The sequence below is a fragment of the Phyllostomus hastatus genome, unplaced genomic scaffold (genome assembly GCF_019186645.2).
Source record: "Phyllostomus hastatus isolate PE091 unplaced genomic scaffold, TTU_PhHast_1.1 phas_scaffold_39, whole genome shotgun sequence".
NCBI classification, from domain to species: domain Eukaryota; kingdom Metazoa; phylum Chordata; class Mammalia; order Chiroptera; family Phyllostomidae; genus Phyllostomus; species Phyllostomus hastatus.
This window is the reverse complement of record NW_025334028.1, coordinates 33,530,227-33,543,672: the sequence shown is the minus strand read 5'-3', so window position 1 is coordinate 33,543,672 and position 13,446 is coordinate 33,530,227. Positions and strand designations below refer to the sequence as shown.

General features: G+C 46.4%; 1 protein-coding gene across 11 annotated transcripts in view; it reads left to right on the top strand.

Annotated features, from left to right (window-relative positions):
* DIP2C (disco interacting protein 2 homolog C) overlaps positions 1-13,446 on the top strand; it is a 446,223-nt gene that overhangs the window by 73,926 nt on the left and 358,851 nt on the right. For 2 of the 11 annotated variants that reach the window (XM_045820042.1, XM_045820048.1), the window contains exon 2: positions 6,489-6,607. The exons of the other annotated variants lie outside the window; for them this stretch is intronic. In XM_045820042.1, the coding sequence (XP_045675998.1) occupies positions 6,589-6,607 (19 nt within the window). In that variant the 5' untranslated portion in view covers positions 6,489-6,588. The remainder of the gene's footprint in view (positions 1-6,488; positions 6,608-13,446) is intronic. 11 annotated transcript variants of the gene reach the window in all.

The window sequence follows — 13,446 nt, the reverse complement described above, 5'->3', positions numbered from 1 at the left end:
TTTATAGTTACTTCAGGATTGTCTAGAAGAAGGGCTTGATATTTGGTCAGTCTATTTCCTGTTAGCCAGAGGTGCCCTTTCATTTCTAACACCCCTTGTACCTGATGTGGAGTTAAGACTTCTAACTTCTGCCCAAGAGTTAGTTTACTAGCTTCCTCGGTTAGCATGGCTGTGGCTGCAACTGCTCTTAGACATGGAGGCCACCCAGCTGCTACAGTGTCCAGTTTTTTTTGAGAAATATGCAACTGGTTGAGGCTCATTCCCTAGTCGTTGGACTAAGACCCCTAAAGCTATCCCTTGCTTCTCTGCTATGTATAGAGAGAAAGGCTTGTTTAAGTTGGGGATGCCCAAGGCTGGGGCTTCGACTAGAGCCTGCTTGATTTTATTAAAAGCCTGATCACATTCTTTTCTCCATATAATGGGTTCAGTGTCTGGCCCCCTTAGTAGCTTCATACAGAGGTTTGGCGATTAGCCCAAAGTTGGGGATCCAAATCCTACAGAATCCTGCCATTCCTAAAAAGGAGCGAAGCTGCTGTTTAGTAGCAGGTGGAGTTAATTCAGTAATGGCTTTAATTCTCTCCTGTGATAATTGCCTACATCCAGGAGTCAAAATATACCCTAAGTAATTTACTTTTTGTTTGGTAATCTGAGCCTTTTTCTTTGATACCCGATATCCTCTTTCAGCTAGGAAATTCAGAGTCTGGATGGTATTTTGATCAGAAGCCTCCTTGGAGGGGCTGCAGATTAGTATATCATCTACGTATTGTAAAATGGCCCCTCCTTGTAGCTGTAAATCTCTAAGATCCTTTTGTAATACCCTAGCAAAGAGATGGGGACTGTCCCTAAACCCTTGTGGCAATACAGTCCAAGTATATTGCTGATGTATCATTGTCTTTGGATCAGTCCACTCAAAAGCAAATAAATACTGAGAGTCAGGATGCAAAGGGATGCAGAAGAAGGCATCTTTTAGATCTAATACTGAATACCACTGAGCATCATCTGGTATCTGCGAGAGCAAGGTGTAAGGGTTAGCTACTATTGGATGTAAAGGGACTACTGCTTCATTGACTAACCTTAGGTCCTGGACTAACCTGTATTCTCCTGTAGGTTTCATCACTGGTAAGATGGGAGTGTTGCAAGGAGACTGACAAGGGACTATGAGCCCATGTTGTATAAATTTAGTTATGATGGGCTGTAACCCCTCCAAAGCTTCTTGTTTAATAGGATACTGCTTCCTGTGAGGGTAATCTGACCTGGGTTTTAACTGGATTTTAACCGGTAATGCAGTCTTTGCTCTTCCAGGAACCCCTGACTCCCAAACTAGTGGGTTTACTGCATCCAGAACTGAACTTGGGATTTCTTCCTGATTTCGAACACTACTGATTATCATCACCTTACTTAACTCAAATGGCACTTCAGGGAACAACAAGATGGTTCCCATCCGAGCTAAAAGGTCCCGGCCTAACAGAGGAATAGGGCACTGAGGAACAATTAAAAAGGAGTGTTTGAATATTCGACTCTCAAATTGGCAAGTGATAGGGAATGTATAAAAAATATGCCTTAGGATTTCCTTCGACCCCCATTACCTTAACTGATTTGGAGGAAAGAGGTCCAGAGTAAGAGTTAAGGACAGAGTAAGTGGCCCCTGTATCAACAAGAAAGTCGATTTTCTTACCTGCCACATCTAGAGTTACCCGGGGCTCCTCGGTAGAGATGGGAATATGAGTATTCCCTGGGGCCGACCTGTTCCCCGGGCACCTTCAGTCCTCAAGAGTAGCCATGGCCTTGGGAGATGACCCCTTTCCACTATGGGAACGGGGGGCAGTCTACCTTCCAGTGCCAGGGATCAGAACTGAAGTTCTTGCATAGAGGACAGGGCCTCGGAGGTGGCTGAGTGCAGTTCTTTGACCAGTGTCCAGGGCGTTTGCACTTATAACAGGTCTGATCCTTTTGCCCCTGATTCCTTTGAGGCCTCCCTGAGCTCCCCTGATGGGGCTGGTTTCCGCCAATGGCACTACTAAAGGCTAGTGCAAGGAGCTCTGCTTGCCTCTCCCTTTCCTTCTTTCCCTGTTTTCTTTCCTCCAAATCCCTATTGTTAAAGACTGAAAAGGCTGTATCCATGAGCTGATCTAAGGGGGTCTGCGGGCCCATTTGTAATTTCTGAAGCTTCCTGCGAATATCAGGGGCAGATTGAATTATAAAATGCTGCCCTATCAAGATTCGACCCTCCGGGGATGAAGGGTCCAAGTTTGTATATTTTTGGAAGGCTTCTACTAGTCTGTTTCTGAAGAGAGCTGGGTTTTCTTCCTTGCCCTGAAAGATTTCCCTAACCTTTTCATAATTCACAGGTTTCTTGATGCAGTTTCTCATTCCTGCCAGTAAGCAATCTATCATTGCATCCCTACTCCGGATCCCTGCCTGAGTATTGTACTCCCAGTTAGGTTCCTGGTCCGGGACAGCTTGGGCAGCTGGCTGGTTAGTGCCAGGGTTCTGGGTATGCAGCTGATCTGCATACTTACGAGCCTCCTCCCAGATCCGCTGTTTCTCGTCTGGGGAACAGCAGGTGGTCAGAATTATGTACAAATCCCTCCACGACATACTGAATGCTAGAGTAAGAGTCTGGAAATTACTAGTGAAACGTGAAGGGTCCTCTGAAAAACTCCCTAGCCTGTCTTTACATTGTTGTAAATCAGTTATAGAGAATGGCACTTGTACCCTTATAGCACCTTCAGGACCTGCTACCTCCCTCAAGGGTAGGAGTGCAGAGGTGGTAGGGAGATAAGAAGCGCCACTTCTAGTATGTCCTGCAGGGCTGGGTTTTTCCTCAGCTGGTGGCTTTAGGTTATCCATAGCATAAGGTGGTGGAGAGGTCGCTCCCTCTAAGGTAGGGGCAGAGACTTCAGAACTCTGGGGTTCCCTTAATCTCCCTTGAGAGACAGGTGGGGGAGCTAAGGAGGGTATCTTCTAATTGATCAACACTTGGGCCTGTAGGTTTTGTCAGGGTGGGGCTGGAGCAAAATGAGGGATCTCGGTACAGAGCCATAAACGCCTGCACGTAAGGAACTTCAGACCATTTGCCTTCCCTCCGGCAGAATAGATCTAGCTGTAGGATAGTATTATAATTTGTGCTCCCATTCTCAGGCCATATCTCTCCACCCCCTAATTTATACTGGGGGCCAAACAGTGTTACAAAAGAAAACTAATCTCTTCTTTTTTTTAAGTTTTTGGGGGTCAAATTTATCCCAGTTGCTAAGAATGCAACCCAATGGTGATTTGGAAGGGATGGAAGATGTAGTTCCCATCTCGACTGCGGTGATCCTAAGAGAGAAGAAACACAAAGATACTCCTTTGCAGACTAGAGGCGTCCCTCTCTTTGCTGCCCTTAGGAGATTCCTAGTGGGCCATGGGCGTCCCCTGGGATCCCACCGAACTACCAGACGTCTCTGGCGAAAGAGATTCTAGTGAGAAAAATACTCCCTTGCAATCAAGAGGCGTCCCCCCTTTTCTTGCCTCAGGAGCTTCCTAGTGGGCCACAGGGCGTCCCCTGGGATCCCACCGAACTACCAGACGTCTCTGGCGAAAGAAATCCTAGTGAGTGTCGGCCGACAGAAATCGAAAAAGACTTGAGAGAATCACCACAGTCTACTTTTGTCTCTAACTATTGGGAAGGAACCAGTCCTGCATTCTTGAGCAATTGCCTATAATCCTGAAAATCCCAGACTCTACCCTTGTGGCCCTAGTACATTTCCATTTCTGTATTCTTCATCTACGGGGACCCTCATTTTCCTGTAAGCTTTAAGATCTGGGGCAAAGGAAGTGCCTTACTAGAAAAATAATTTCTGGCCCTGTAAACCATTAAGAGGAGCACCAAGATGACCTTATTATAAAATGACTCCTTTCCAGATCACAAAGAAGACCCTTAAATATTCCATGTAACTTTCCAGAGCTTTAAGAAATTGTACCTGCGTCTGAAATCTCCCTGAAGGGACCTTAAGCGATGTCTAAATCACCACCCTTCATACTGGAGGCGTATCTCATGGAGGGACAATGAACTGAGAGGGGAAAATTAAAATACCCTTATAGAAACAAGTAAACCACCTTAGAATTCCAAATTCAATTAATTAGGTAAAAGTGGCTCTATGCAGCCATTCTAATAACCAGCGACCAGCAGGTACCTGTTGTGCAGTTCTGAGCGATGTTGCTGCTTACAATGATAGTATACACGTGGCAAAGATGGGAGTGGCTCATTCCTGCAACTGTACTTAGCGCTAGCCTAACAATGACCCCAAGGTAGATATCTTAGTACAAAGACAGCAGGAACCCTTCATACATAAAAGGCAAGTGGGGTGTGAGTGAAGGTATAAAGATCAGAAGTCAGTTGGGGAAGAAAAGCATAAAAAGACTGTCCGTGGGCCTGATGAAAAGAATGCAAAAGGGAAGTCACAGTGCAGGTGCGGTGGTGACTGATATCCCGCTTGGAAGGTCCGACTATGCCTGCTGGGGGAGTGGCCGCGGGGTGGGGCAGTGTTTTGTGCTTTCCACAGTGTGCCTGACCGTTGTGCAGACATTTTCTTGTACCTGGCGGGGACTAAGGCTAACCCCGTTCCGCATCCAAGTTATCCTATCACAGGAGTCTTCAAGCGGCGGGCGCCCTTGTGGCTTTTAACTGCCCGACCTGTGCCCGCAAATTAGCGGCCGACCTTCCGTCACGGAACATCAGAGTCACCGAAACAGAATAGGTGATAACGGAAAAGGGCATCCCGGGTGTCAGAGCAGCAAAGGGGGCTTACCACTCCGGTGTCTTCTCCTAAGCTGGCTCGCCAAAAACTGTCACAGGTGTGCACAGGTGTGCACAGGTAACCAGGTTCTTAGTGATCGAGGACAAAGAATTGAACCGAACACACAAAGTTTATAGCATAAAGAAAGAGGGAGGTTTATTAAGTGATAGTACACACCACAGGACACGGGAGTGAGCCAGCTCTGAGCAGAGGAAAAAAAAGGGCACGTGGGCTGGGGGGATTCTATTCTTATAGAGGCAGAAGCCCCCCTGCTAGTCTTTGGCGGGCTTTTTCCTGCGCAGGTACAAGGAGTTGGATTTCAAAGCTACTGCGCATGTGTGGTTTCCCATGACTTTCTTGATTGGCTACTGGAGAAGGGAGTCCCACAATGTTATTTCATTATAATGATATTATAATGAATCAGGGGTAGCGCGCAGGCGCATTCTATGATTCAGAGTTGTCCCAGAAAACAGGAACAACCCGTCTTAGGGGGTCTTTGTCATGTATAGGTGTTTTCTACCTCAGCCCTGCGGGGCCTTGGGAGCTTCCTTCCTGACTACCTCCTGCCTCACATCCACTCTTGTTTCTCTATATGTGTGTTTTGGTAATTACTGATTTTTTCAATTTCATCATTTCCCCCCTTACTTGGGTTGAGTCTACTGATGAGCCTGTTGAAGGCATCTTTATCTGTTACCATGTTTTTATTTTCTTGTATTTACATTTGAATTTTTCTTATAGTTTCTTCTTCTGGTGAAGTTCCTCATGCCTTCATGCATGTTGTCCACATTTTCCATTATAACCTGTATATATTAATCATGATGTTGAAGACCTTTTGGTTGAGGGTTCTTACCTCTGAGTCATCTGACATCTGCTTCTGGGGATCGCTTTGTTTGTTGGTAGTGGGCGTTTGCTGCTTTGTTTGTGTATTGTGTGCATCTTGATTGAATGCCTGACACCAACACTGCATTATCCAGACCAAGGTGCAGAGTGTTGGTGCCGCACGTTGGCTCCACTCTTCCACTCAGTTACTGGTATGGGAATTTGGGAGTCCCTCTGGTCAGGGTGTGGATGGGATTTGGGGTTTGTTGTCATCACAGTCACCTTCAATTCCTCCAGCTCCACTTTATCCCTGAGCTGGAGTTGCCGGAGGTTTTGCTCAGAATTCCGGATCCAGTCCTCTGGCAGAGCCTGGGGTGTCTCTCCATGTAACCCCTACCCTCAGACTCAGTCCCCAGTAGATGCTGTTGTTTGCTATTTGGTGCTCCCCACTTCTGGTCACAGGGGAAGAAAGGGGTGTTCTGCCTGTCCTGGCCCTCCCTCAGCCCTGGGGTTTAGGGTGAAGTGGGCATTTTTGGTGATTTAGCCCACTTCCTCATGGCAGCCAGTCCCCACCTGGTATTATTGGCAGGAGAGATTTCTTGCCCCTCTCTGAGGGGTGGAGGCATTTTCCTTACTCTTCCTGTGGAAGGCAGTGGGTCTTGACAGTGCCCTGGGGCCCCACAGAGGTAGCTGAACTCCCAAGATGGTTCTGTGGGGGAGGGTCCTGCCTCCCTTTATGCCCTTCAGCAGGAGTGACTGTCCTTCCCCATCTGAAGCACCCAGGAGAGGGGCGAGAATGGTCTGAGGACTTCTGTGCATTCAGGCTGCCCACCCTTGGCCTTCAGCAGTTTGTCATTCAGTGTAGGTGATATCTCCTTTTCATATTTTTAGAGTCACCGTAAAATGCAGCTGCCTAGGCAACCCTACAGCATCTCTGTGCCTGCACCTGAGTACTTTGAAGAAGCTAGGGAAGCAATCATGACCTGACCCCATGGTGAGCCACTTCACAGGTGGGGATTCCCATTTGTAGAACAACCATTCTGTGGCAAACATGGAACTATACCCTTAATGTGCAGCACAGGTCAATTTGACAGTGACTTGGAGGAGCACCTGCATTAGTGGGGAGATGTGGCACAGTTGTTTCTGTGCCCCAGGCTTGATTCCAGGCCAGTCGCTGGTCCAGTGTGTGGTCTGCTGTGCTGCTTTGTTCTGCCTGGTGGGCTCCCCAGTGGGGCAGTCAGAGGAGTCTCCCTGTGCTTGCCAACAGTGAGAGGGTGGAGATCTGGTCATATTCAGGAGAAGCACAGATTTATGAGATTTTCCCCTAAGACTATAAATTTTAAAATGCATACTGGAAAAGAAAAAAATCTTTTGTAAGGGAAGGAAATTAATTTGCAATTGACTCAAGACACTCATGCTTGAATAGTTGGTTTGTTTAGGAAATTGGTCTCGTGAGTCCTTGTGCTGAAGTAGGAGAATACCTGTGTTGTTTCTCAGCAGTCTTCAGGAGTCCATGGACAGAGAAGGATGCGCTAAATGTGGAGGAGTTCCGCATGAGCTTCTTTCCCCGTACCCGGAACCTCTCCTGTGGTCACAGCACACGAGTAAGCTGAATCAGTGCAGCTGACCTGCAGACAAAAGCTAATTAAATTAGAAATAAAGTGCCATATTTTGCTGTGTATAATGTGCACTTTTTTGCTCAAATTTTTGAGGGAAAAATAAGGATGTGCATTATACATGGGAAGTGCTAATTCTGTACCTATATAAATGTTTTAATTCTTTTATTTATGCTTATACATTAAAAATATAAATCTAGAAAGCAATAACAATACTTGTATTTTCAAAAATAAATGCTAAAATTTCATTATAGTACTAAAACAAGCATCTAAATATAAATAAGTAAATAATTGGATTAAAAAAATGAAAACAAAAGATTTTTTCCCTGAAAGTTTGGGCCAGAAACGTGGGTGCGCGTTATACACGGCAAAATATGGTAGCAGGTGGCGTTTGGTTCCCAGGTGGCATTTCATTCCAAGAGTCCTCTTGGATGCTATGATGGGAGTCATGGGAGTTACAGTTCTTGTTGTTTGGAGGTTGCTGTAACCTGACGTGTAAGATGTGGATTTTCAACACCGAGGCCCAGGAACTCTTCAAAGTGGGTTGCACGCTGTGCATGCATGTTTCTTTTACTGGTGAAATCTTTTGGTGACAATGTTTCAGATGAGTCAAAGGTGCTCGAGAAGAAAGGACTAAGGAAACCCTGCTCTTGGCTGTACCTCATCGAGCATCCCCAGTAAACTGACAATTTATAAACATTTATGAATTTGATGGGGGAGTGTGTCCTACAGAACTTAAGTCAGTACTGCAGTGTTCTTCCCTGTCCCCTGTAATTAGAGGTGACTGGATGGCTCTGATGTCCCACTGATGAAAGTTTGATGAATTAAATGTGTTTGAGGAGAGACACTCCTAGCACAGTCACCTGTTTCTCCATGATATACAACCTGCCCCTACAACAAGATCTGCAAAGTTTCAGCTTTTGTAGGAGTAGCCACGATGGTGCTTGGTGATTAGATTGAAGGCATAAACCACTTGATAACTTTTGAAAACCAGGCAAATGATTTCTCTTGAAAGAAAGAAGCCAACGGAGCACACGAGATTCCTATTTTTGTCACTTGAATATTGGCAGGAGCAGAGGCATTGGGGAGCCCACCTGGGAGCTGTTCAAATCCTACGCTATTTCACAGTAAAACTTCTATTTATATTTCACTGTGAAGCACGAGATACAGTAGAAATTGTCTCCTCAGTCATTCCTCTGTGTGAGAGCCTGGCACAGCATGGCCTGCCTGTTTTGCAGAGCGTGACAGCTGGTCGTCTGTGGGCCAGGCACGCACCTCATGCCTTGGTTCTGCCATCCCTGTCCCGCTGCCGTCCTGCTGGGTGTTCTCACCGCTCTCCGCTGGGAAACTGAGCCATGGGAGGTCACACACATTAGGGCTGGATTCAGACCCAGGTCTATCTCTCTCCAGAGACTGAGCTCTTCTCATGGCACCTGTTGCGTCATGTCACCAAGGTGACTTTCTCTGAGATCATGTGTTGAGTTACTCTGAGGAATGGAAGAGCTTCTGAGCATCACGTCTTCCCATGTTCACTCTCTCGAGCTGTGGTGTCCACTGTGGTAGCCTGTAGCTATGGCTATTTTAAATTTAATCTAAATTAAAATTTAATTACATGAATTAAATACAGTTGCACTTGAACAATATGGGTTTGAGCTGCATGGATCCACTTATATATGAATTTTTTCAATCAATACCATAAATGTACCTTCTTTTCCTTATGATTCTCTTAATAATACTTTCTTTTCCCTAGCTTACTTTGTTGTAAGAATACAGCATATAACACATGTGCAAAATATGTGGTCAACAGTACGCTATTAGAAGTCAAGTTTTTGAGGAGTGAGTTATCCACAGACTACCAATTCCCCAGGGCATTGGCACCCCAATCCCCACGTTATTCAATAGTCAACTATACTTTGAAAAATAAATTTACTAATTAAAAGTCTGGCCCTTTAGTCACACTAGCCATCTTTCAGGTGACTTTCAGCCCCATGTGACTCTTGGCTTCTGTTTGGAGAGGGCAGAGGTGGGACCTGTCCATCATGGGAAGTTCCGTGAGGTGGGGCCACCCCAGAGCAAGGGCTCCTGCACAGTGGAGCCCAGTGGGTGCCCTTCAGTCTTTGCTGGCTGTGACAGGGCCTGGGCATTGCAATGTCTGCAGCCCTGCACCGGGTGCCACAAGGCAGGCTCAGTGCAGGTTGGGGTGACTTCCTGCTGCCAAGTGCTTTCTCAGTGTTGGGGCTACGTGTTGATTTCAGGGCAATGTGCAGGCTGAGTGGGGGCTCAGGTAGCTCCTGTGTTTCCCTGGCTGGGCCAGTCTCTGTGAGTCCCCAGTTCTGTGTGGGCAGGGGACCCCCTGGCCCCACCATCAGGCCTTGCACTGAAAGAAAGGGCAAGTCCCCTGTAGTATCAATCTCAAATTGTGAACAGAGGTGGGACTCAACTTTGATATCTGGCTAAGTGTGGAACCTAAATAGTTGTCTATACTCTTTGTATGGCAAAAAGAATGTGTGGCCACTAATTTTTTTGTTTTTAAATCAGAATCTTTATTACAAGTATTTCTTCCAATAACAAGGGGAGAAAATAACCACACACAAACTCAACCTCCAAAAAGTGTATTACTTGTCTCTGCCGATACTGATTGTAAGAGATCTTGAAGAAGGCCCCATAGGGAAATAAGGCAGAAGTTTTTCTGTAAACATATTGGTGAATCTATACAAATATGATCTGTTATCCAAATTGTAAAATGAAACCTCTTTCAACTCATAGTCCAGAAAAATGCCAGTCTCACAACTTGCTCTCAGGGCACGTGTCACACACACTGGTACACTGGTGACATCACCAGCGTCGTTGTTAGGTAATGAGATATAAGGACATTTCTGGGGAGCAATTCATTGTTAGGTAGTGTGATAGAAGGACATTTCTAGGGAACGATTGTTTACACATACCTGAGGACCCTCCACCCGTGCCTCCTCAACCTCTTGGAACTCAGGACAGGTGGGCAGGAAGTAAATGCCTGAGATTGTGAAGACAGTTGGGTGTCATTGTCCCAAATAGCACCCTTTTTCTATGTTTTGAGATAATAAGATTTGGGTGGGCAGTTTCAGGTCTCCCGTTAAATCTACCTGAGATGTGCTGACCACTTTTTGGGGGCCAAAGTCATGTGGGAGGAGAGTACAGCGTTTCCTTTAATTCCTGTGAAAAGACCCCTGTGTTTTTCAGGTGTTCCTACCCGTTGTGAAGACATTTTGGTACCTGTCGGTAAGTCCTGGTCTGTCTGGAAATCAGTCTCTGCTGTTTTACCTAACAGATTTTTTAGTGAGGACACATGGTTCTAGTTTATTTTTTATTTTTTTCTTCGGCATCCTCCTCTTCCGTAAGAAGCCTGGAGCAATGTGAGTTTGCTTTGTTATCGAGGAGCTCTCATGGTCTCCATGTTCCTAGTGTAATTGATCTTCCAGTTTTCCATCTTTCTCCTCACTTGGAAAGTGTTCGTCCTGGATGGGTGGCTCAGTTGGTTGAGGTGTCATCCCATATGCCAAAAGATTGTTTGATCCCCAGTCAGGGCATGCACCTAGGTTGTGGGTTCAGTCCTAGTCAGGATGCATGTAGGAGGCAACTGATTGATGTTTCTTTCTCACATCACTGTGTCTCTCTCTCTCACTTCCTCTCGCTCTAAAAATCAATAAACATATCCTTGGGTGAGGATTAAAAAAAAGTTTTCAAAACTTGGTTTTCATATCCTATTTCAGTATCTTTAACCTTCTCCCTTGGGAGCTCACTGTGGCCTGGGTGCTTGCTGCTGTGACAGCTGCCACTTGCTCAGTGGACATCGGGAGACCCTGCACTGGGGACAGAAGAGCCCCAGGCCCTTCTCTCAGAACAGGGTCAGGACACACAAGTGTTTTTCTCCTCCTGCTGTGTCCCGTGGCTTCTCATGATGGAAGACCACTCAATAGTATCAGTCAGGTGACACAATCGGGTGTTCCTTCTGAAGTTCCCATTAGGGCTGTTGTGGTGGCGGACGAGACAGGGGGAGGGTGTCCTATAGATTGACCCAGTGTAGGTGGATGCAGGAGTGACAGAAGTTGTGTCTGCAATCAGAGGTCAGCAGGGTCCAGGGGCAGATGACCTCTGCTTAGAGCTTGGCCCTGGAGGCTGCAGAGCACATTGTGCAGTGTGGGTTTCTGTCTGAGGAAACCTCAGTCTGTATGACCTTCGAGGAGCTAGGACAAGTGAGAAGCCAATGTCTCTTCAGCCCTGGCTCTCCTCTGTGGGAGGCGGCCACCAGTTGATATCCAGTTTTCCCGTCACCCTCTCCTTCCATATTTCCCCCAACTGAAGGTCAGCATGGAGTCCTTGTGGTTACAAATGAAGCACAATATCCAAGTCATTGATGGTTTCTGTGGCCTGCAAGGTGGTCACCTGTGGAAGCTTTCTGCTCAGGTCACCTTGGCTCTGTGCTGAGGGGCTGCTGCTCTGTGTCCTCAAGCCCTGGTGGTTCTGTTGGCCCCTCCTGCTGGGACCATGGGCACCTCCCTTGCTTGCTGAGTAGATGGTCTTCTCTGTCTAGGTCAGAGGACACAGCACAGCCGAAGGTCTCTGTTCATAGTTATTGTGTAGCTGCTAAGTTGAATTCCCATGTATATGCATTGTGAAATGTGAGATCCTGGTACTGCTGCTGAGGTAGCTTTCCTGGTCCTCAGTAACTGTCAAAGTGCCAGAGGTTAATGACTGGGAATGCAATTGCTGGTTTTTGATAACCTAGGCTTCCTGGCCATTTATATGGGGAAAAACATCCCTGGATAGCTTAAGCTAGAGGAAGGCAGAACTTGGGGGCTAGTTTGGGTACTGTGTTTGGGATGGGCAAAGGTCAGATGCAAAGGCTCCACTGGATCAGCACCCATGCCTCTCCTCTTGGAAGGAGGTGGGGGCCTGAAGGAGTGGTTGCAGGGAAGAGCCTGTTGGTTTTCATTTCCGGGCAACAGTTTCTGGTATAAAGTCCACTCTTACTAGGAATGTGTGCCATTGTAGTTCAGGAGCAAATGGTGCAATTGCTCTAATTACCTGCTGTTAGGTCCCCATTTCAATTACCATGTGTTAGAAACAGTGACAATTATTAAAAGTGGGAAGGACAAAGCTATCCAGGGGTGGGAAGTGACGCAGTTGTTTGCTTGGTTTATCCTTGCCAAGAATAGGAAGCCAGTGGAACCAATTTTAGTGCTTGACTTCCCTCCCAGTTGGCTCCGTCAGCCGGCTGGCGTTCCGCAGCTGTGCCAGCCCCTCCCGGGCTCGGCGGGCGCATTCCAGGCGTTCACTCTCAACCTGGTGCCAGGACGGGCTTGTTATTTATAGCAGTGATGCCACATTATTTCATCTGCTTGTTCTGGCATTTCGTAGGTGTGGACACTGAGGCTGAGGGAAGTTATACCTTTCAATTATTTTTAATCTCATCCTCGTGGTAAATACCTTCTATAGGAGTAGAATGCACAGATGTTGTAGAGGTCAGAGTCCTCTCTCCAACTCTGGCATTCAGGAGGTCACAGCTCCTGCACTGGCTGCTGTGGGGCCTTGCAGGAGAAGAGGTGCATGAGGAAGTTATATATTCCCACTGTTGATGCAAGAAATGTCCAAACCCGCAGAACAGTTTCATGAGTTTACTTGACACAAACTGATGACTATTGCCAGGAATCAAGACCTCAATGAATTGAGACAATGCTCGGGAGTATGGTAGTTTTGCCACTTATTTTACACATTAGAATCAAAGAAGGAGATATAAGGAGGGTTACATGAAGTCCATTGGTGGTTGACTAGGGAGGCGGAAGAAAGCAAAGCAAGGAAATCTCTGAGATTGGTTAAAAAGTAAAACAGAGAGCTCATTTGTCATAAATTTTTATAGCCATTTCCTGTATAAAACAAGAGCTCATACTCCTTTGTAGATGTGACAGCAAACAACTCAGTTTGACCTTCCTAAGCCACAGACAGGCCTGCCCTTTGTCACCAGCTTCAGAGGTGTGTGGAATGTTTCTCTTGAGCACGACCAGGGGAGAGACTGTGGCTAAAACATCACTATTGCAAACAACTGAAAGTGTACACTTACTGGGAAGGGTCAGATGGTTGTTTTAACTTCTGAATTAAGTTTTAAACCAGCAGGTAAGCAACTACTTTCAATAACTAAGCTGCCTGTGTCATGGGAAACCTGACCCTTTCTGACTCAGGAGTAGTGTACACCTTGC